The sequence below is a fragment of the Lutzomyia longipalpis genome, chromosome 3 (genome assembly GCF_024334085.1).
Source record: "Lutzomyia longipalpis isolate SR_M1_2022 chromosome 3, ASM2433408v1".
NCBI lineage: Eukaryota > Metazoa > Arthropoda > Insecta > Diptera > Psychodidae > Lutzomyia > Lutzomyia longipalpis.
Window position 1 is genome coordinate 29,251,178 of NC_074709.1, and position 21,873 is coordinate 29,273,050.

The window sequence follows — 21,873 nt, forward strand, 5'->3', positions numbered from 1 at the left end:
TTACAGTGTACATATAATGTAAACAGGTGTTGGAAAAAAAGAGAGACGTGAGATCATCGTCGCACATGGACTCTTGGGGGCCCTAAAAATAGATTCTCTCCTCTTTGAAGCATTTAGAGAGAGTCTGTTGAGCCACTACTGAATGTCTGATGTTCGAATTCTTACTCCAAATTTTCTAATGCATAAAATGAAATATTTTTGTCTGGTTTTTGGGGGCATTGGGGGTGGACAGGGGGGAGGTGGGGAGTTGTTGTAAATTTAAACTCTCCTGTATTACTCATCGTGTGTTGGGCATGGCATTTTGGTTGAGGGCCAATAAACGGTGGAAATGCACGCGACGACCCACATTTTCCGCCAACAACACTTTGTATGCCTTTCAATTCTACCGCATTCACTCAGGGAGAACCTCCCGGTGTGCGGAGAACCCGGCTGCCAAAGGGGGTTGACCCCGATTAGGGGTGCCTCCTGGAGAGGGATGTATTTTGTTAAATTTGAAAGCATAATGGGGTGGTTGGTTTATTTTCTTTTCAAACACACACTCTTTTCAGGCAAAACTGCAAGAAGTTTGTACTATTTCCTTAAAGGATATTTAAGGATAAGTGGAAGTATTAACCCCTTTTAAGCCTATTTAGAGAGCTTAAGAATGTAATATTTTATGTTAATGCAGGATAAGAATTTTAAAAGAATTTATGGAAAAATGAAGAATTTGTGACAGGTAAAGGTACAAATAATTAAGATAGAATAGTAAAAGGTTAAATACTTTATTCTTGTCTTGAATGAAAATGTTTTATGAGTCCAAAATATAAATTAGCAAAGAACTGAGTCATACAACGTCATTTTTTAAACTTATTTGAGTCGCATTTCCTCAAATTTTTCCTTGACCTCATTGCCCAATTTTAAGATTTTTTTCCTGTCAAGTTGAGTAATAAAAAAAGAATAAATATGCCTGGTACTCTTATTTTTATTTAAGAGAGCTCATTGCCAAGAATTAAGTAATAAAGAATTCTGAATAGATTTTTAAAATAAAACGTTCTGAAACGAATGATAAATTGCAGTGGAGACGCCGGGTGAAATTCTTTGAGCAACCAAATTCAACTATTCAATCGTGAAAGAATCCTGAAAAATCAAGGGTTAAAAGAATTTTAAAAATTATAAAATTGACGAAAAACTTTACAAGAAAGTTATGCAACCCTTTAATCCAAATCTCTTGAACTTTTCCAATTTTTTTCAAAATTTCTAGTTTGATTAGATAAAGATATTTTTACTTCAAACTTATCAGTAGATTAGGTATTGACCGAGTTAAAATAACTTTGAACAGACAATAAAGCGAATTTTTCTACGTCCTCAAAATCTATTTTCTTCATTGTTCTTCTAAAAGAATTTCTTTTAAGGAAAAAGAATTAAATTCATTGAGAAGTTCTACCTCATTAAAGTATCTCCCAAATTACTCGTCGGCAAATAAATAAAAGAGTATGATTAACGAATGATAAATTTAAGTCTCGATCATAAAGTTTTCTCTGCCAAGATTCTATTTATGTTTGTGGTGCAAAAACATCAAGATCATCTTATCAGTTGCAAAATGTTCTGAATAAATATCCGATTAAGTCATCGGCACTCATTCATGCTTTCTCTGAATCATTCTCTTTGCTCAATTCTACGTTTTTGTTTGTTGTTTGTTACTTAAGAAATCCTCAGTGTCTGATAAAGTCTCAAATGAAGCTCATTTTAGGGGTTCTAGAAAACTCTTTCTTTGGGCTTCTTAAGGAGAAAAATTCTTAATGAAAGAAATTGATGTTTTTATGACTTACCGAACCATTCGTGAGGCCCCCTCCAGTGTGATTCCAGTTCCCATTTTCTCTGCAAATAAAGAAATGAAAAGAAATTCAGAGATTTTCTTTCAATTGGCGCCAAAAGCAGAGACTCACCTCACTTCGCTGGCCCGCTGAATAACGGGCATTTGTGCTGTGCTGTCGTGGATGCGCACTTGTGCCGGCGAAATTTCCTCAAAGACATCTCTAGCTGAGAAATGCTCCACCATCATAATGGGACTCGCTCCGAGGAGATCATCAATGTTCGTATGGCGCGAAATGAAGAGACTTCTTGGGGATTTTCGTGCCTTCTGTGGAACATTGTCGTACGGGGAGAGATTCCTCGTTGATTCGAGTCCTTCAGGGCTGGCTCTATCCCCCAGGGGATGCTCCACCTGAGCTACTTCCTCATCTTCCGAAGATTCTTCCTTTGTTGCGGGAGATTTGCTTACTTTTGGCTGCAAGAATTTAATTTTTTATGATTTTTTTCTCTCTTTAAAAAATTAATTAATTAATAAGAAAAAAATGAGGAACAAACCTTTGGGGATTCAGGACCAAGCCACCAGGCTCTCTCTCCGGATTCAATGTGTCGAATTTTGTACTTTGGCGTATCGGATTTAGCCTCAGAGCTACTTCTATTATTCTGCATGCGCAATTTATCGGAATCCGTGGAGTTTTCCTTGAGCATCCACCATGCCTTCTCCCCAGACTCAATATGCCGGATCTTGTACTGCTGCTGTTGGACTTTGGGGCTCTCATCGCGCTTATCTTGGCCACTTTCACCCTCACTACTCATCCACCAACCCCTCTCACCGGAATCAATATGTCGCAATTTGTACTTCATCCCTTCCCCAACACTCGGTGGCTCAGCACCGTCGTATCTACTAAGACTATCGGGTGTGGAGCTCGTGGCACTCTCCACTGACCACGTCGGCTTCTCAGGCGAGAACTGACCCACGGGCGTTTTCACGCGCACCGCAGCCACAGGCCCGAGTGTTCGGATTAAGAATGACTTCGCGTCCTCATTTTTAGACGACACGACATCAACTGATTCACTCCGAGATGTTGGCCTGCCGTCAAGAAAAATAAGACAAAACAGAGATGATCAGAAAATTACTTTATAAACTTGCGGAAAACCTCGAAGGAAATCCCCCCCACGAGAAAAACATATTTTCCCTTTCAAATTGCGCAAGAAAATAATCAAAGTTATTGAGATGAAAAAATCTCTAAAAGAACTTTTTAGAACTTTCTCAGAATAGAATAGAATTGTCTTAAATAAAATGCTTCGAAATTTTAATTTTTAAAGGGATAATTATTTTATTTTTGTTAAAGCCCTAAGCTGTGGCTACTTATAGCGGCAATGAGGCTTTAAATAGAGCGCATTAAATGCTTAATAAAACGTCATGATTGCTGATTGAATTATTCATTTTTGAAATACTTTACTTGTAGTAATTTCCATCTAATTCCAAATTAGTGTATCATTAAAAAAAATTGAAAGAATTAATTTTTAATGGCATGAAAGTTGAAAAATTATTCCAAAGTTCCTCCTGAATTGAAAATCTCCTCAATTTTTTCATTTCTCATTGTTCAACTGTCCCAATAACATCTAAATGGATCTTTTTCTTTTCTAACCTTTTAATCTTTTCATTTTTTATCTCATTTTCATCATAGAAATTTGAGAAAATTATTTCTTTGTGATTTTAAATTTCGCTATACCCTCCAACTTACATTCAAACCTTTCTTTTGAGTCAAACTCCATTAAAATCGGTCAAGATGTTTTTGAGTTATATCAAAAAACTATTTTTGATAGGAAAACGGTTGATGGTAATATCAAAATGGCGGGTTTCGGCCATTTTTTATTTTAAAAATGCGCAAAAATGAAATTTCACACGAAATATCTTTATTAAGATTTATTTTGAACATTTATTTGTAGTTTTAACAACAATTTCTCCTCAATAAATTTATTCACATAAAGGTAAAGCAAGTTAAGGTGCAAAAATGATTTCTTATTTGGACAATAGGGTGTACAGGAGAGCTCCGTAGGATAAGCACATTTTAGTTACTTGAAAAAACATAACAAAATTAATGTCATACATCCCTGCTGCTTTGAGTCCAACAGTTTTCTGTGAAAGTTTCATTATCAAAAGTAGAGCTTTCTGATCTTTTATCTCCATTTCGTACCATTTTGTTTGATACAATTCCGTAAAGATTCTCTCGGATTTGTTGAAAATGATTTGTCCAAAGAGGCAAAAGAGGGCAAATTGAATGAAAATACAGCACAAAACAGAAAAGTATAAGAAGTTAATTGACTGCATGAGGAGATAAAATTTAAATAGAATAAGCATAACACTTGTGAGCAATTGAATGATAAAAGTAAGAAAGAAAACTTCACAAAAGACATCAAGTTTACTAATTATTTCCATGTGAAGCTTAATGATGTTTGGTAGAAGAACTTTTCCAGCTGATGGGATGTTGGAGCTTTCATTGAGCTTTCCAATTAACATATTGAGAATATTTAATGCTCCAATAAAGTAGATTCCAATGAAGATTGCCGTATAATCGGATAGTATTGAATTGTAGATATTATACAAAAATGGAATTAGCCCAATTAAACGATGAATAATTACGTTGTCATCATCCACAAAGGGAACTTTGAAATGCATTAAGTTACCTTGGTTGTAGAAAATGGCAAAAAGGATGGCACACGCAGAATAAGAATAAGTAAGTGCGACAAATCTGTGAATTTTTTCAGAAAGAAAATTTAAATAGAATTTCATCAAAAAATGTTTAAAAATCAAAATTTTCTCACCTCATAAAAAAATTTCCAAGCTTTTGAGATTTCCTCAAATTCTCCGCAAAAACTTTCGCAATAAGATCATTTTCGCGTTCTCGATGCAACTCATGGAACCACTCAAAGATTCCATTAATTTCCAAAGAATTCACAAAGATTGAAAATATTTTTGGTGCAACTTGGAGGTATCCACAGAGAATATCAAAGGAAAAGTTAAAAAGTATTTGGGATTCCGTACTGAATACTTCACTTGCCAGAATTAAGATTGAAATTACTTCCAAAATGAAAGGGATTGGAGCTAAAAATTTTTTGTGCTTCTGAAAGAATTCTTCGGAATAAATCAATGCTGAATACTTGAGGAAAGATTTAAACTTTTCCACAATTCCCTCAAATCCCTCACGAGTTTCGTAAATGGACATTTTTGTGTACAAATTTTAAAGGATTTAAGGAGCAAAAGAGAGCTGTCTTTTATTTTACTTTTTAAAGGATAATTTCGGGATGTTTTGATGCAAAAAACTCTGTGAAACAATATAAATTATTAATTTCTTCTCCTTTTTGGGTGAAGAAAAACCTTTTTCATAGAGAAAAATTATATACCTTCTATTAAACACTTTGTTATAGGTGAAAATTGGCCAATAACTACCTTCTTTTCTTGACGTTATATTGTCCTTTTTTATTAATAATTCTACGCCGGGAAAGTTGGGGGGTAGCGAATTCCAAGGAAAATGAAGAAATAACTTAAGTTTATTCACTAAAAATTAATTGTCTCAGTAATATTTTGTAAATAAAATGATGTCAAAAATTTAGAGAAAAATCTGCTTAGATGATTATGGGACAGTTGAACAATGGAAAATGGGAAAATGTGAGAAGATTTTCCATTGAAGAGAAGCCTTGGAATTAATTTTTCAACTTCCCTGCCATTAAAAATTAATTCTTTTAATTTTCTAATGACACTAATTTGTAATTTTGATGCGAGAATTATTGATTGATTACAGGGAAGCTTTTAAAATTTTAATACAATAAAAACCATTTCTAGGAATATGTGTATGTAATTCTTAATAGACTAGAGACCGTCTGAAGAGCTTTTTCCATCTATAATAAGTATATCTATATATATATATATCTATTTCTGCCTCTTATATTATAAAAATAATCCAAAAAAAAATTATTAAATGTTTGAAAACTTATCTATTTTACATTCAATTAACTAGTTAGGGAAAATGAAGAGATGGGGGAGGTTCATGCGTCCAGCAGAGAACATAAAAGCAAAAAAAAATGTTGATGACGATGATGCCTCGAAAAATGATGAAAAGCAGGACAAAAAATGTAGAAAATAAATAAGAAGTTTATGTAAATAATTTGAGGGGAAACAAACAATATTAATAATTGAGTATTGTGGGTAAACTATTGTTATTGTTCACCTGTTTTGCATTGAAAAATTAATCACAAAAAGTTTTGCATTAACCCTTTCAGGACAAGTTGGACATCAATATCTTTAAATAATTTTAAAAGTTAATCCTTTGCCTCCAATCACGTGTGAGCAAATTTGTGGGAATTGAAGGCATATTAAAAAAAACTTTCTTTGAAAGTTCTTGAGCTTTTTTCGGAGCTTTCACACTTTTATATATTTTCAACGCCTTTGTCGAAGGGTTAAGAATATAATATAACTTTGTTTCCTACCCTTCTAGTAAAATAAATATAAATAAAAATTCATTTTAAAGTACTACAGTTCTGCTTGTGAGTTTCTGAAGAGTTAAAGGCAACATGGATTACATTGAGTGCTATGAAGGATTTAAGAAAATTGAGAAAATTCTCAATTTTCCTCAAAAAATCATTCATTTCTGCCGAATTCGAGGGAAATTGTGGAGCTTTTTGCTTCTCGTTCCGGGCATTTTGGAAATATTCAGTGTTTATGCATCAGCTACAGCAGTTTTCACGAGCAAAGGAGATTCAAAAGTCTTTGCCGTGGCTGCAATTTTCGTCATTGCTCACGCACAAGTGGCTGTGAAGAGTTTTTCAATATTGCTTGATGAGGGTGGAATTGTTGGGATTTTTCAGTGGTTCCACCAACTTCATCAAACGCGTAAAGACGGAATTGTTCATCAAGTGTTTAAAGAGAGATTGGACAAAGCACAAAAGCTCACAAATATCATAATTAGGTTAGTTTTATTGAGAGAATGATTAAATTTTATTGCAAAAAGCTTAAAAATGCATATAATTGAGTATTTTCTTCTCCTCACAGAATCTTTCTCCTTGTCATCATTATGACTTTTCTAACAGTCTTCACCTTCTTCAATATGAGTGAGAAACTCTTCGCCAAATTCCCTCTAATCCCAGAATCTTCTGACACCATTCATCGGACCATCAATGACGTGCTCTTGATCTTTTCTTTGGTCTTCATTTCAACAACTGAATGCACGTTAATCGTCTTTGGGATCTACTTCATTGCAAGTCTCAACATTTTGAGTGATCTCATCCGAAAGCTCAATGAAAGCTCCAACATTCCATCAGCTGGACATCTTCTTTGGACAATTGTGGAGCTTCAAATTGAAATTTTGACAAATCTCGAAGCATTCTGCGGCATATTCTTCTATGTTTTTATTGTACAAATATCATCGAGTGTTGGCTTACTTTTGCTAAATTTCTACCTTCTCATGCATTCACTAGCAGATTTTCTCTACTACTCGATGATTTCGACAATTTTAAGCCAATTTGCCTTTTACTGCCTTTTTGGGCAGATAATCAATGGAAAATCTGAACGAATTTTCACAGATTTGTATCAAACAATGTGGTACGAAATGGAGATAAAAGAGCAAAAAACTCTCCTTCTCATTCTAAAGATGTCCCAGAAAACTTTCACCCTCAAAGCTGCAGGAATGTACGATATCAATATGATAATGTTTGTTCAAGTTATAAAATTATGCTTCTCCTATTGCACCATCCTGTATGCATTAATGTGAATTAAAAGGACACGTGTGTCCTTTTTTCCAAGCCCCATTTAAATTGAAAGACAAAAGTTGAATTATTAAGCTTTAAAAATTCATTTTAGAAAATTGCTTTGTTGACAAATCAATATCTGTTAAACTTTCGTTGCAGTGAGCTTTTCATATATGTATACAAAAAGTTCTGAACTAAAAGGTGTAAAGTTGTGAGAAAAGTCGTGGAAACCCATCCATCTGGCAGAACTAACTGCATTTATTGCAGCAAAATTTGTGGGAAATAAAGAGTTTCTAACACCTGATGCAAGAACTTTTTAATTGAAAGAAATATCTATGAGAATTATCTATTTGTTGAAGAGAATGGAGAGCTTTTTAATACTTGATAAATATTTGAGAAAATTCATCAGAAATTAAAGATATTTTAAATTAAAAATAATATATACAGTGCCGAGAAAAATAATAGGACCACCAATATATGTACGTTTTAAATGTACCCCTGTCTTTAATCGTCAATATCTCAGGCTGTGAGCGACCGATTTTGAAAATTAGCATAGATTCGGAAAGCTGCTTTCAGCTTTAATGTGGGAGGGATGTACAACATAAATATTATATTTTTTGTTCAAGTTATAACATTATGCTTCTTCTATTGCACTACTATCTTGTATGCATTAATGTGAATTTAAATAGGAAACGCGTTTAATTGTCTTTCTTTTTCAACCCCTTCACTTGTTGCACAAAAGCTGCATTATTGGGCTTTAAAAAATTAATTCTTTAATATAGTCTCGTTTACAAATCAATATATGATGAACTTTCTTAGTAATGAGCACTTTAAATATTCATAAAGTCTTTCAAATGAGGGTGAAATGAGCTGAGCGAAAAGTCGTGAAAAACCACCTGACAGAATTAACTGCATTGTAGCAAATTTGTGGGAATTAAAGATTGGCCAGCATCTGATGGGAGTGCTTTGTAGAATGGAATAGAAAGCAACAGAGAGTCGAGGAAATGTGCCCAGAGCAGGAAGCTTTTTATTGCTTTATAAATATTGTAGAAAATTGACGAGAAATTGAAAGTATTTCGAGGCAATTTTTAAGGAATATTTGGCGACAAATTCCTTCTTTTTAACCCAAGCAGCTCGTTAAATTTTTGCTTTAATGTGAATTAAATCTACAATTTTATTTTAAGAAAAATATTGCATAAAATATTTTTTTATGTAATTTTAGAAGCTGCAAAAATAGAATTATTTTCAACATGTAGGCGTATAAAATTCAATAACGCGCACTTACGGGCTGGGACTGTCGCCCTTTTTCATGCTGTGGAGGAACACAGTCTGCGGTGACGTGTGTTCGCTCTCACAGCATCAGCCCAACTGATCTTTCTCAGTTGAGCTGCAGTCCTCAGCACCGTTATGGGAGAGAGAGGAATTTAGGGAGAGGAGAGGGTTACATTTGACCGTCGAGAGGGCTCTCTTCTCGAATTGGTCAATGCGCTCCTACAAACACTAACCTGTCTAGTGATAATTCATCCGCAGACGTGGCCAGGAGGGAACCTTTGGAGGACTCCCTGATATTCCTTGCATCCCCCACATCGGCATTGCTGAGGCTACTTGAGGAGCTACAGCTGGGTGATCGTTCCAACCTTCCATCAACGGGCGATGAGGAAGATCGTGACTTGCGCGGTTGATCCGATGGACCCATATTTAGGGCAGACTTCCGGAAATCCTTATTAGCCCACTTGAGGCATCCTGGGGTGATTTTTGTCGGTGATTCTGCCTTCCCCGGCACCGGTGGCGGAAGACTTTTGCTACTCTCAGGTGATTTGCTCTTTGATGAGCTCTTCGAGGGGGTTTTGGACTTTTCACTTGAGGGGCTTTTTGATGATTTCTCACTCTTTGTCATGCTGGGTGATTTTTTGATTTTCACTGAAAAGAACAATTAAAGAATTTCCCTAAATTCTCGGGGATTTTCAACAAGTACCAGCGCTTACCTTTTTCATCCTTTTTCTCACTTTCTTCGCTCTTCTCCTTCGTGGAAGTACTTGCAGAGCTCTTTGAGGGGGAGACAGAGTTGGATGTTGAATATCTCGAGGATCCCGTTGAGGGGCTGTACTTTGTGTCCAAATAGGAAGACCAAGGAACTGATGAGGAGACCCTGGACGTGGCAACACGAATATTCTTTGTGGGATCATCCAAACGATCAGATTGGATTTCTTTATCAATCATCGGAGGGCGCTTGAGGGGCCTCTCAATTGTCTTCTCCACTGTTTTAGCCACTTCTCGGCGACTTTTGAGGAAATTCGCGGCATTTGATTGAGGATTGGGTGACGTAGCTCGTGTAATCATTGTCACCTGAATCATTACAGTCTCCTCATTAGCCTGATGCCCATCATCGTCCTTTCCATTTGTCACTAGAGGTGATTCAGCCTTCACAGGGGGAGTCTTTTCTTTGGGTTTCCTGCTTGATGTACATGCTCTTGCCTCGCTGTGTGTCATGTAGGATAGGGCTGAATCAAGGGTCGATCTGGGTGAGGATGAAAACTTCTGGTAGGACGTATTGCTGCCACCACGGCTGTACAGACGATTCCCACTGAAGGAATTCGTGCTGTAGCCACTTGATGTTGCCCCAAAACGATCCTTTAGCTGCTCAATGGGACTCGGATCGCGTGATCTACGCAGTAGTGTTGGAGCTGGACGATCCACGGGACTTGGATCGCGACTCCTGACGCGATTTATGGCAATTCCCGGGGAAACTGGGCTAGGATCACGTGAAGATCTCCCGTATTTTGGCGTAGTTTTCAGGACATTCGGACTGGGATCGCGAGAACGATCTCCTGGCCGCAGGAAGCGACTCACAGTTGATGCGGCGGATCCTACAGATGGGCTAGGATCACGTGATCTCTCCCTGGGAACTTTGAGTGTTGATCCGTAGCGCGTATTGAAAGTAACCGGTGGTCCTTCGCTTTTCTTTTCAGTTTTTTGCGAAGAATACTTTGAAGTTGATGCCTTTGTGTCCGTTAGATCCTTACTTGAAGGGTATCTGGACTTTGTGGGCTCAGCTAAGCTACCCGTTGATGGGTAGGAAGTCTTCAGATTTCCCGTTGATCCACCAACGTAGGATCGTGTGCTCGTGAGATCCTTCGTTGATCCTCCTGTATATGTTCTTGGACCTGTTAGATCCTTTGTTGATCCACCTGTGTAGGATTTTGTTGCACTTCCCAGTTCCTTTGTCGATGCTCCCCCATAGGGACGAGTTGTCGTCGAGGGGAGATCCTTCGTTGAACCATATTTAGCTGCAATTGTGGCGGATTTTTTAACCGTTTCCGCTTCCTTTTGGGGCTTTTCCTGCTCTTTGGCGGCATCTTTGGTTGTGCCATAGCGTGAGTACGACGTTGTTGTCACAGGAGGATCCTTCTTTATCGGAACACTGCGGTAGGTACCCCCGGAATAGGAAGGGCGGTACGTTGTGGGGCTTGCAAGAGAGCCAAACTTGGGAGTAGTTGATGAAGAGGAAGCTTTGGATTCACTTGAGACATCGTCACGCGATGAAGTGAACTATTTTGGAAATTTTTTACAAGAAAAATATTTTTTAATAATTTTTAAAATACATATTTTTTTTATTTCTTAAAAGTTCTAAAGATTTTTTAGAACAAGAAAACATTTTTTTTTTTAATTCAGGATCTCAGTGGAGAAGAGGTTTAAAAATATTCTAATGCTCTGGATTAATTAACAAATGGATATATAGGTGCATAAATATATATATAGGAATGCTCAATGACTATGTATATACATAATTTGGTAAGTAAAAAATAATAATTTCGTACACAAGGGGAATTTATCTGAATTTTTTCTAGGCAAGTTTATAAATAAAAATAATTTACATGCATTTTTCTAATAATTTAATTTCTTCAATTTCTTTTAAAAATAAAAAAAATTATAAAATATTTTTTTTAAGTATTAATAACTTTATCAAACAAAACAATATTTTTTAAATAAATTTAATAAAATGATGTAATTCCAGTACAAAAGAATTAAAAAAATAATTTTTTCTTTATTAATTTATTTGTTTTATTTAATATTGCGCCATGTTGTGAAATTAAAGATAAAAATAAAATAAAAAATGGTTGCTTTTCTTAGAAGCTCGTAAAAGGCAGGAAATATATACATACATATAATTTTATCAGGTAGGTATAAGAATGTGTGTACAATGTCGATATGCGATAACTCTATCGCGCGGATTTAGTATTGGTTTTTCCTACTCTTTCTTTTTTTTACTGTATAAACACAGTAAAGTCTCGCAGAAGAGCCCTGCCAAGTAGAGCAGCAAAAAATTCACTTAACGAACCACAGAATAAAATAAAGTTTAATTTTCTTATTCAGCAATGAATGAAAACTTTGTTAATTTTTTTTAGAAGATATAAATTTAAGTTTTATCTGATTAAGAATAAGAGGTTAATCGTAAAGAGGTTAGAAAAATCGGAAAAATCATTAAGATCATTTAAAATATTTAAAACTAAATTTCATTTTCTTCTTTTTATTTTTTTTTATAAGATTTATAACTTCCATTTTAAAAAGAAAAAACATTATTGATTCAACAAAATCCGTTTAAAAATCAAAATAATAAAAAAAAAATCAGCTATCAAGTCGACGCCATTTTGAAATTTTCCTTAACAAATTAAAGCATAAATCTCCATAATTCTTTGTGGTCCTTAAAAGGTTAATAATTTAATAAGAAAAAACACAAAGAAATCAAATAAAAAATAAATCTCCCTTTCAAGACATTGCTCCGCTTTAGGCTCACTTTAACCACCACGTGTAAAAGTCTCCACAGTGTGGCTACACTGTAAAGATATTTCTTATCTACTCTGGAGTGTTAAGTTGCCTCAGCGGAGTTCTGAAATCATGCAACGCCAACACACAGTGCCATTGAAAGTGTGAAATAACGCAGTCGCAAGCGGAAAATAGTCTCTTTGTGATTTCAAGTAAAAGAATTATTCCTTTCTTAAAGAATTTTTAAAACTTTTAGTGAATTGGATAAATGAAAGAAAATATTTTTTAGAATGTCTACGAAGGCATTTATCCCAGCTGTGCCACCTAAGAGTAGCCTTTACGTACCAAATGGAAATCTCCTGAGGACAGGATCAATTGTATCGCTTTCTGGACCATCAGTGGGACCACCGATAAAGCAGGAAAATGCAAAAAGCTACGAAGAATGGAGTAGGTACTTTGGGAAGATTGATGGGAGATTTTCACTCTACTTCTACAATGATTCCCTCACTGACGTCACCCTCGTTGTGGATGGAAAGAAAATTCGTGGACATAAAATAATCCTAAGTTCGTGCAGTTGGGAGTTTTATGTGATTTTTAATCTACTTAAATTGGATAAGAAGGAAGTGCCCATTCAGGGGACAACTTTTGAGGTTTTCCTGAGTTTTCTCGAGTACTGCTACACCGGATGGACACTCCTCAAGGAGGACACAACGTGGGAAATTTTGCGACTTGCCTATAGATTCAATGTGAAGCCATTAATTTTAGTTTGTGAATCCCATTTGGCTAAACGTCTCACTGCGAATACGTGCATAAGTTTCTACACAAAAGGTGAATTCTTGAGTGATACGTCCCTCTTGAGGCAGAAGATAACGGAAACAATGGCTGAAGATTGCCATGCGCTCTTTTATCACAAACAATTCAATAATTTACCATTGAAAGTTGTCCGCCAAATTGTTGCATCGGGTTTAAAGTGCGACGAAATGGTCATATTTGAGGCTCTAATTAAGTGGGCAAAGTTTAATTGTGTAAAAATTGGCTATCCATGCATCCCGAAGAATTATCGACGCGTCCTCGAGGATGTTTTCTTCAAAATTCGCTTTCCCGCCATTCCGGCGCATTTATTTTTTGAAATTCTCGCTGAATATCCAGGGATTCTAACGGAAAAGGAAATTTCTAATATTGCCAAAATTAGTCGAGGGCACATTAAAGTACCCACTTCTACAACTAGTTCAACTAATAATCAAGTTAAATCACAGGAAAATGGGAATGGGGCTGAAAATAGGGCGACAACACCACAAAATGGCGTCACAAATGACACAGAAGGACCCCAAAAGAAGGCAGAAAATGCACAAAGACCCGAAAATAGTAAATTACGTGTTCATACGTATCAACAACTTCCCGAAAAAATCTTCTGCCACGCATTTAAAAGTTCAGTAATCTTTAAATGCGATACCCCGAGATTCCTCATTGGTTTTGGGTTTTATGCAATTACAGCAGATCAACCAAAAGTAGTCTCATGTATCCTTCATCATGTTAATTCCCATCCAACAATTCAAGTTAATTGCGACGTTGATGCGGAAAAGCACAAAGTTTGGAAGACAAGTGTGGATTTTTTCTATCATGAAAATCATTTTGCACAGAAAATGCAAATAAATCCCAATCAATGGTATTCCCTTTTTACAACGTTTGAAGATAAAATTCACGTACCACAGACGCCGCCCCTTAAACCATATGATGAAGAGCATAAAATGCATTTTAGGAAGCTCATTCCAAATGTTATTCCATATTTGGTATTTGAGAGAAATGTACAGTGAGGCTTCGTAGTAAATGACGGTATACTGTTCTAGAGTTTGTACGTATCGTTTAACGAATTTGGAGAGAATTAATTGTAAAATCAATATAACGTAAGAAAAGAAGAGAAGAAACGTAAGCAAAAAATGGGAAGTTTTAGATCTTTTATCCGATTAATTTTGAGATTTATCAATAAATAAGTCATGAAAAAAAACTTTTTAAAATTCAATTTATGAAAACCGAACGATTTCTTATTTCTTTCTTTATTCAATTTCGCTAATTTATCGCTAAGTTTTGACCATGAATTCGGTTATTCTCAATTAATCTCCGAATTAATCGAGTAAAAACCATATAGGTTAAGAAATAAATCTTTTTCATATAAAAAATACGTTTTAAAAAAATATATTTGTTTATTAAATACCAGAAATGCTTCAAATGGCGAAATTCCTCAAACCTGACCATCTGTATTAATTTAAATTTATTCTATTCTTGTTCTCAAATTTAATGAGAATTATTTGAATTTTTTTTCTGTTGGATTTCAGCCAGATGTTGCATTTTCTTAGGAAAGTTTATGAATTGTTTATTATGTATTAAAATGATTACCTATGTACCCTATGTTTATGTATTTAAGCTGGGCAAATTTTATATTTTTTCTATGCAATTTACTTTGTATTTTGCTATGAAGATTTTAAAGTTCTGCTCGGCAATTTATTTTTTCAAGTCTATTAAGAATATTTTGCATTTTTTATTACCTATTCTTTTTTTAATATTATTTTTGGAAATATTCTATTTGTTTTTTGGTTGTGGGAATAAGGATTAGTCAAGGAATAATTTTAAGGATATTGTACTTAAAAATATGTCATTTTTTCATTTTTTTAATACAATTTTTAATTAAAGAAATTGAAGTATAAGTTTTTTTCTGGAAATTCAAAAAAAAATCTAAATTTAGAGCTCTAATTTGTTAAGAGAAGATCTAAAGATTTAATTTCAAGTATCATGAGTTCAGAGTATTAAATATACATAGAACCACCCCTGTAAGAACATTTAAAAAGAACTTAACCAATGTATTAAATGTATTTTAAAAGAAAATCTTTTACTAAAAATATTCTTTCTGTATTTTTTGAAGATTCTTAATAAAATTATAAAGAAAATCCAAAAATAATGTTTTTAGTATTAATATCCCGTTCCACTTTTTTCTCAATATTAAGCTTATTACCGACACGTGTTAAGACGTGTAAAGACTTAAGCAACGGAAAATTATCTCTACGTCTTCAAGAATTAACTATCACTGTTAATCTTCCTTCAATGATTTTATCAATAAAAAATATTGATAAGAAAGTACTAATTATTTTTATTAGTCTTTAAGCCACATCAAGAATATTACTGTTTATCATTCTAAAATCATACTTTGTGTTATAAAAATATTTTTTTCTTCTTCTTGTAAAAAAGCAATGAGGAAAGTAAAGATAAAATCTTATCTTATCGCTACCTCCTTTACCTCAATATTCTCAATGTGTCTTTAGCTATACTTCTACTTAACCCTTCTCAATTGCAAATAATGCCATGTGCTCTATATTTACAAGGGGATAATCACCAAGGGGACATTGCAAAATGTTTCAGAGATATTAGAGGTTTTTATCTTAAATTAAATTCTTGAAACAAATCAAAGAATATTTCTTTTCAAAAAAATCTTTTTTTTTTATGGAAATCAACCTTTAAGATTAAAACTTAACTAATTTCGGAATATTTAACTTTCATTCATTCTTTAAGATTTTCTTTTATTCTTAAAGATTTCTTCATTTTTTTTCAGATAAATGCCCCTTAAAACTTTTTTATAAAATATTCCTGAAAATGAGTAAACAATAAGAGGAAAAAATTAACACAATGGACGTGAAGTTGCCAATTAAATTCGTGCTTATTTTTTTTTCTTATCAGAGTGGTGGTGCCGTATGAAAGGTGCTGAAAGGGTTGATGAATAAAATGACCCCACAAAAAAAACATAAAAAACGTGAGAATGTGGGGGGAAATAGGGTTTGAATGGAGTGGGTGTGATTCTTGGTGAGAAAGCAGCTCTTACCCTGCTACCACCGTACTTTGAGGTATAAGACGAGTAGTTAGATTTCCACGGAAACTGCAAGACAACACACACAGAGATCAAGGATTTTGGCACAAAAATCTTCCCACAAGGCGCCACATTTTTGTTGTTTTTTGTTGGGAGCAACAACCCCCTGAGAATGTGCATCAAATGCATTTTTCTTCACACACTCTTCCCCATAAAAATTCATCAATCACGAGCTTTTAGCTGAGTGTGTGTGTTCAATTACCCCAAAAGCAATAAATTTTCCGCACATTATCACTCAATCTTTTCGACGCGTCGTGGCGCCCTTAAACCCCGCGCGTTGCAACGTATTTTCATGTGCCAAAAAATACTTTGCGCGCGCGAAGGAAGTTCGTTGACTTTTCCTTTTCTTCTTTTTTTGGGGATAAAATAAAAGAAAATTTAGAGAATTTCCTTCCCAAAAATTTGCTTTGAAAGAGAGAGGGAAAATCGTGACGCGACGCGGGCCTTTTGGACAAACACACATCTCTCTCTCTTCTCTTTAAAAATAGAAAAGACACCAACAAAGTGCATTGAAAATTTTCCCAGCAAAGTGCCTAAATCCGCGCGAGATGCTTTTCCAAAGTCACCACGAAAATTCATCTCTCTTCGCGTCCTATTTCTGGCCCCTCAGAAAACGTGCATCTCGTGCACTCCGTGAGGATCGACACCCCAAAATGATGACACCACAAAATGTTTATGGTTCAGCTTGAGAGCTCTAAGTGCAACCATGTAATAAATTCCAGAGCGCTGAGCCATTAAAATTAATCAACAGCAAATCACTTGTTGGATTTTTTCTCTCAGTTCTTTCATTCCACGAGATGTGGGGTCGTACGCGCCAGCACGTATTTTTTTTTTATAGAGGATCGAATTTCTTGATTTTTTGGAGAAGAATTGGTCCCTATTGATGAATTTTATTGGAAGGATAAATAAACTTCTTAGAGAAAATTTTAGATTTTTTGAAGAAATAAAAATTGTTGAGAGATAAAATGAGATTTTCTTGAACATTTTATGATTAATATTTCAAAGGCTTCAAAGTACAGTAGTCACCCTTTATAACGAACGTGATATGAGCTGAAATATTTGACTAGCAGATAAAGAAAATTCAGATTGTCCTGAACACTAGTAGAAATATTTTTAAAATAAAATCAAAATAGAATGAAGATCTTATAGAAGGAACAGATGAAAAACTAAGGTTCTTCTAACAAAACGTTCGTAAATTCTAAGCTCAAAATAATCCTTACCTAATAAATTTATTAAAATAATTTTAAAAATTATAAATTCAACATTAAAAAAATCTTTTTGAATTGACATCAATCCGTGAAATTATTAACGATTAATTTCAAGTTTTTTTTTTCTTTAAGACATGGAGGATCAATAATTCTAACCTCAAACTTTTACGTTAATTTTCTCTCAAACAGAAAATGTTTTTCCTATTTTTTTTTTACAAGGAACTTAAAGTTAAAATTGAAGTTCTTTACACACTGACAAAGAATTTATAACGAATAGGCAGATAGATTTTATTTTGTATGAATTTAAAATAGTCGAATTGGCAGCGACTACCAGTTTTGTCCTCCAGGTTTTAAAAGAAATTTATTTGGTGTTTCTTTCAATTTGAATCATTTTCGGTTTAAATGGAAATAAGTGAATTTCTTTCTTTACTTTTGATTAAATAATTTAAATGATAAAAAATGAGGCTGTTGTCTTTATTTCTTAAAAAGCAGGAATTTTCCTGCTATTTCTATGTTCGTTATATCGAGTGTCTACTGTATTTTATCTATCCCCAATTTTCTTACAAAAAATATTTATAAAATTCTTTCGTATTGGATTGATTTTGATTCTGTTTGATTTTGTTTTTAACCGTTTTAACCTCTCAAAAGTTCAAATAAATTTAAAGAAAATTATTAATTTCCTTCCACAAAAAATTTCAATATCTCCAAAACCGTCAAAGATATTAAATTTCCATCAAAACAGGAAGTTTTCTTTACATTTCCCTCAACTTTTCCTCTGATCTGACAACCACTTGACCTTATGAGTGCATCATTTTGGGGTTTCTTCTGTTAATAAATCCTCTTAGAATTTTTTTTTACAAAAATTCTAATCATTTTCCGGTAGTCAACGAATGAATAAATCAATTCAATTCAGACCCTCCATGGCCACAATTTTAATTATAAGAACGAAGGCTTCCCCCAAACTTCCCGTGAGGCTGCCAAATGATAACTTCCAGAGAGATATCCGTTCTACTGGGAACATTTCGAAATGCAACTTCCGCCATGGAACGTTATGTAGCGCATTCGATTGATGGCAAAAGGAGAAAAACTTTTTGAACGCGGGATTGGTTATTGCGATATTTCGACATATATTTTCTATTAACACACTTTTTCATCATCGAGCACACACCATTTGTCTTCGTGGACTATAAATATTTATATTTAGAGCACGCATCTTCATTTCTTCTCTGTTGCGAGACGCCGGCGTGCGCGTTTGAGGAAGAAAAAGATCTCAATTTTGCGGACTTTTATTCTTTCTTCTTTTCTTTCTTTTTCGGGATTCATCTTCATCACTTTCCCCATAACTTACATAATTTCTATATGTTGACATTTCCTCCACAAATGTGCACAACTTCCGGTGCTTTTGCACAATTTTTCACAAGACACAGATTTTCCTAATTTTTGCAAAACTCTGGAACTCTGCTTTTCCACCATTCGTGAGCTTTAAAGCTCTCCGCTCTCCTTCAGGCTTTGAGCGATGATAAAGGTTTGGATTTTGAAGGGAAAATTATTTTTTTGGGGGATCAATGAGTGGGATTAATGGGATTGATTGTTGTTGTGAAGAATCTCCGACGACTCCACTCAATCCCCCCGAAAATCACAACGTACAGGTAAACGGTGTAAATGTAGACCCAGAGCTTAACGTGCAAACTTCCACGCGGCCACGCAATTTGACTACCAAACCGTCGCCGGCGCACCGTAGCCAGGAAACGCCGCAATATATCCACCAATACGTACACGAGGGATAAGATGATAATGAGACGACGCAGGTGAATTAAGAGTATCGCCATAAATCACGCACGCACTTTCACTTCACTCCAACACAATTTTTATTTCTCTTTCCAACACACAAATATACTTAAATTAAATTTAAACAAAAAATACCCCGGAAAACCCCTCGGAAAAACCCCCAAAAGAAAAAGAAAATTTTCAGTGAGATGTGAAATGTAATTTTAGATGCGGTGTACCAATTTTGCGCATTGGTAGCATCCAAGATGAGAACACAGACGAGACTATTGTAAAATTCGTCGCGACGTCGTGAGCCATGGTGCGACTCAACTACACGCACGCAGAAAGCTATTCTATTTCTGTGTTCGCAACAGGAAAATTCACACAAATACATTCACAGAGGGATGGGGAAATTTGTGTGCGGAGCGAGATCATGCAACATGGTGAAAATGCTAAAGCAATTGTCGAAAGGAAACACTTGGCAAAAAGAAACACGATGAGATTCACAAGAACCACATTTTCGGTGGAAAATTATAAATTGAGCCAAAACCAAGGCATGGAAAATTTTCAATGAAATAAATGAAAATTTCAAAAGTGCTTTGTGAAAATTTCAATAAAGTTTCAATTTGTTTCTGATTTTCCGGTTTCGCAATTTTTTAAGTAAAAATAAACGTTGGAAAAGCTATAAATATTTTGATAAAACTCTTTAGACAGTAGATACATAGGAAAGTTACCTAATTTTTATACGCAGGTTAGTTAATTTCTGGTTATCTGATTTCGCAACTAGTTTAATCATAAACCTTATTACAGATTTATTTTTAAGAGTGTCCGTAAGACAAATAACTTTAAAAACTATCCAAATTTTCGGAATAACAATTCAAGAAGTTAATTTTGATTCTCTGGTTTCATAGGAACATCAGAAACTTACAGAGATTTGTTGAAAGAAACTTTTTAAATAAATAATAAAAAATCTAAATTATCTCCAAAAACGGAAAAATGTTTTTTAAAGGTAAAACGTTAAAAAATCTTAAATTTATCATCAAAATCAAATTGATGTTATCCCAAAAAACTCAAGGAATTTTCAGAAACAATCTTTCATTATTCTTTACCAAATTTTCGGTGAAATTTTGAATTCTAAAAGCTTTTCCTCAAAACTATTAATATTTCGGGTTAATTATTGGGTTTGCTTTATTGACCAATTTCTCGGCAAATTTTCCTGTTTTCATTATTATTCGTTCCTCCTTCCCCCCCCCCCCCTCCCCTACACATTGAGGCCATGAGAACCACGAATTTTTCTTGCCGTTCAAGAACCTCCCAGTACATGTTTACATTGGATTTTCTGCACAGAAAAAAACGATGAAAAAAATAAGTTAGAAGTCTCTTCCAATTAACTCAAGAATTTCTCCAACGGCAATTCATTAATAAGCTTGGGGAAATAGTTTATTTGTTCTGACTTCTCAAGTATTCGGAATGTTTGTCATCAATTACGGGGCGGTAGTGTGTGCGTGTTTGAGTGATTCCCAAAGGCGGGACAAAATGCTTTATAGGAGGAATTTTCCCGCAGCGCCTCTTAATGGAAATTTGTTGGAAAATTCTCCAAAGATGAGATGCAAGACGATGAATTTATGAGGAGTCACAAAATTTCTTCTTTTCTTGTATCTATTTTCATCAATTCTTTGTTTTTTCTTCTCCAAGAAAATCACAAGATGAAAATCTCTGGAGGGGAAATGTTGTTTTGAATACGCTCACGCGGGGGTGGGACAGAAATAGTTCTTCCTCTCTTCTACACGCTAATTATTCGCTGAATGAAGAAAAAAATTTACAAAGTCTGTTAATCGTCACCCACATGTGAGGAATATTGAAAAGAAAACTGAAAAAAAAACTGACCCCATTCGCCTTTGAGAAAAAATGCCCCAGAAGAGTCCTTCAGAGAACCATCAGAGAGAGGCAGAAAGAGCAATTTGTGAGGAGGAAAAGCACGCCGTAACACCTGCTGAGGTGAACTCATGAGTATGAAAGTAACTGCAGACGCCAATCTTACGCAATGGCCACGCGATTTCTTTCTCATTCAAGTCAACTTCCGGAATTTATTGCAATACCGTGCAAATGAGAAATGGGGAGAGATGGCAATTGGCATTTATGCAAATAAACCGACAACTCTCTGATTTATTCCTCCCCAACAATAAGTATCCCGCATTTAGTCCAAGACACGCAGTGGCGAAAGCGAATGACGTTGATTGAGAAATTGCTTAAGTCAAGGGGCTAACAAGTAATCAAAAAAGCTACTCTAATTGGCAATATGATGTTCCTGCTAATTTTGAAGAATTTTCGTAATTTTTTGATTTATTTGAGAGACGATTTTGATATTTTTTATGAGTTTTCTTGAGATTGGTGTTTGAATTTAATTTGAGATTGAAAGAATTGTTTGACGTAAACTCTTTTTTAACGTTTGGCATTTTTAAATCTTTTATCGTTTCTTTTTTGACGTTTAATGTATAAAGCTTGACGTTTATTTAACGTTCCAACCTTCTTTTCTTTTAATGTTTGTTGAACCCTTTCTAATGTCTAACGCTCTTTCACTAATTTTTGACGTTCATTTTGACATTTAACAATTCTTTTCTAACGTTCAAAAATTTCTTTTCAAATCTTTAACCTAAAAGTAATTTATTTAGTTCTCTGATGAAA

General features: G+C 34.6%; 2 protein-coding genes across 5 annotated transcripts in view; one reads left to right on the plus strand and one right to left on the minus strand.

Annotated features, from left to right (window-relative positions):
* The window catches only part of LOC129793707 (uncharacterized), a 55,613-nt gene extending 36,144 nt beyond the window's left edge, over positions 1 to 19,469 (minus strand). For all 4 annotated transcript variants that reach the window (XM_055833914.1, XM_055833912.1, XM_055833911.1 and 1 more), the window contains exons 1-7: positions 18,770 to 19,469; positions 16,169 to 16,222; positions 9,522 to 11,085; positions 9,042 to 9,456; positions 2,347 to 2,878; positions 1,926 to 2,266; positions 1,809 to 1,857 (exon numbers count right to left, since the gene is read on the minus strand). In XM_055833914.1, the coding sequence (XP_055689889.1) occupies positions 1,809 to 1,857; positions 1,926 to 2,266; positions 2,347 to 2,878; positions 9,042 to 9,456; positions 9,522 to 11,085; positions 16,169 to 16,222; positions 18,770 to 18,790 (2,976 nt within the window). In that variant the 5' untranslated portion in view covers positions 18,791 to 19,469. The remainder of the gene's footprint in view (positions 1 to 1,808; positions 1,858 to 1,925; positions 2,267 to 2,346; positions 2,879 to 9,041; positions 9,457 to 9,521; positions 11,086 to 16,168; positions 16,223 to 18,769) is intronic.
* On the plus strand, positions 12,416 to 15,250 carry LOC129793710 (BTB/POZ domain-containing protein 6-like). The gene is made up of 2 exons (XM_055833931.1): positions 12,416 to 12,512; positions 12,590 to 15,250. The coding sequence occupies exon 2, from the start codon at positions 12,591 to 12,593 to the stop codon at positions 14,112 to 14,114; it is 1,524 nt and encodes a 507-aa protein (XP_055689906.1). The 5' UTR covers positions 12,416 to 12,512; position 12,590; the 3' UTR covers positions 14,115 to 15,250.
* Positions 19,470 to 21,873: the final 2,404 nt, after the last annotated feature.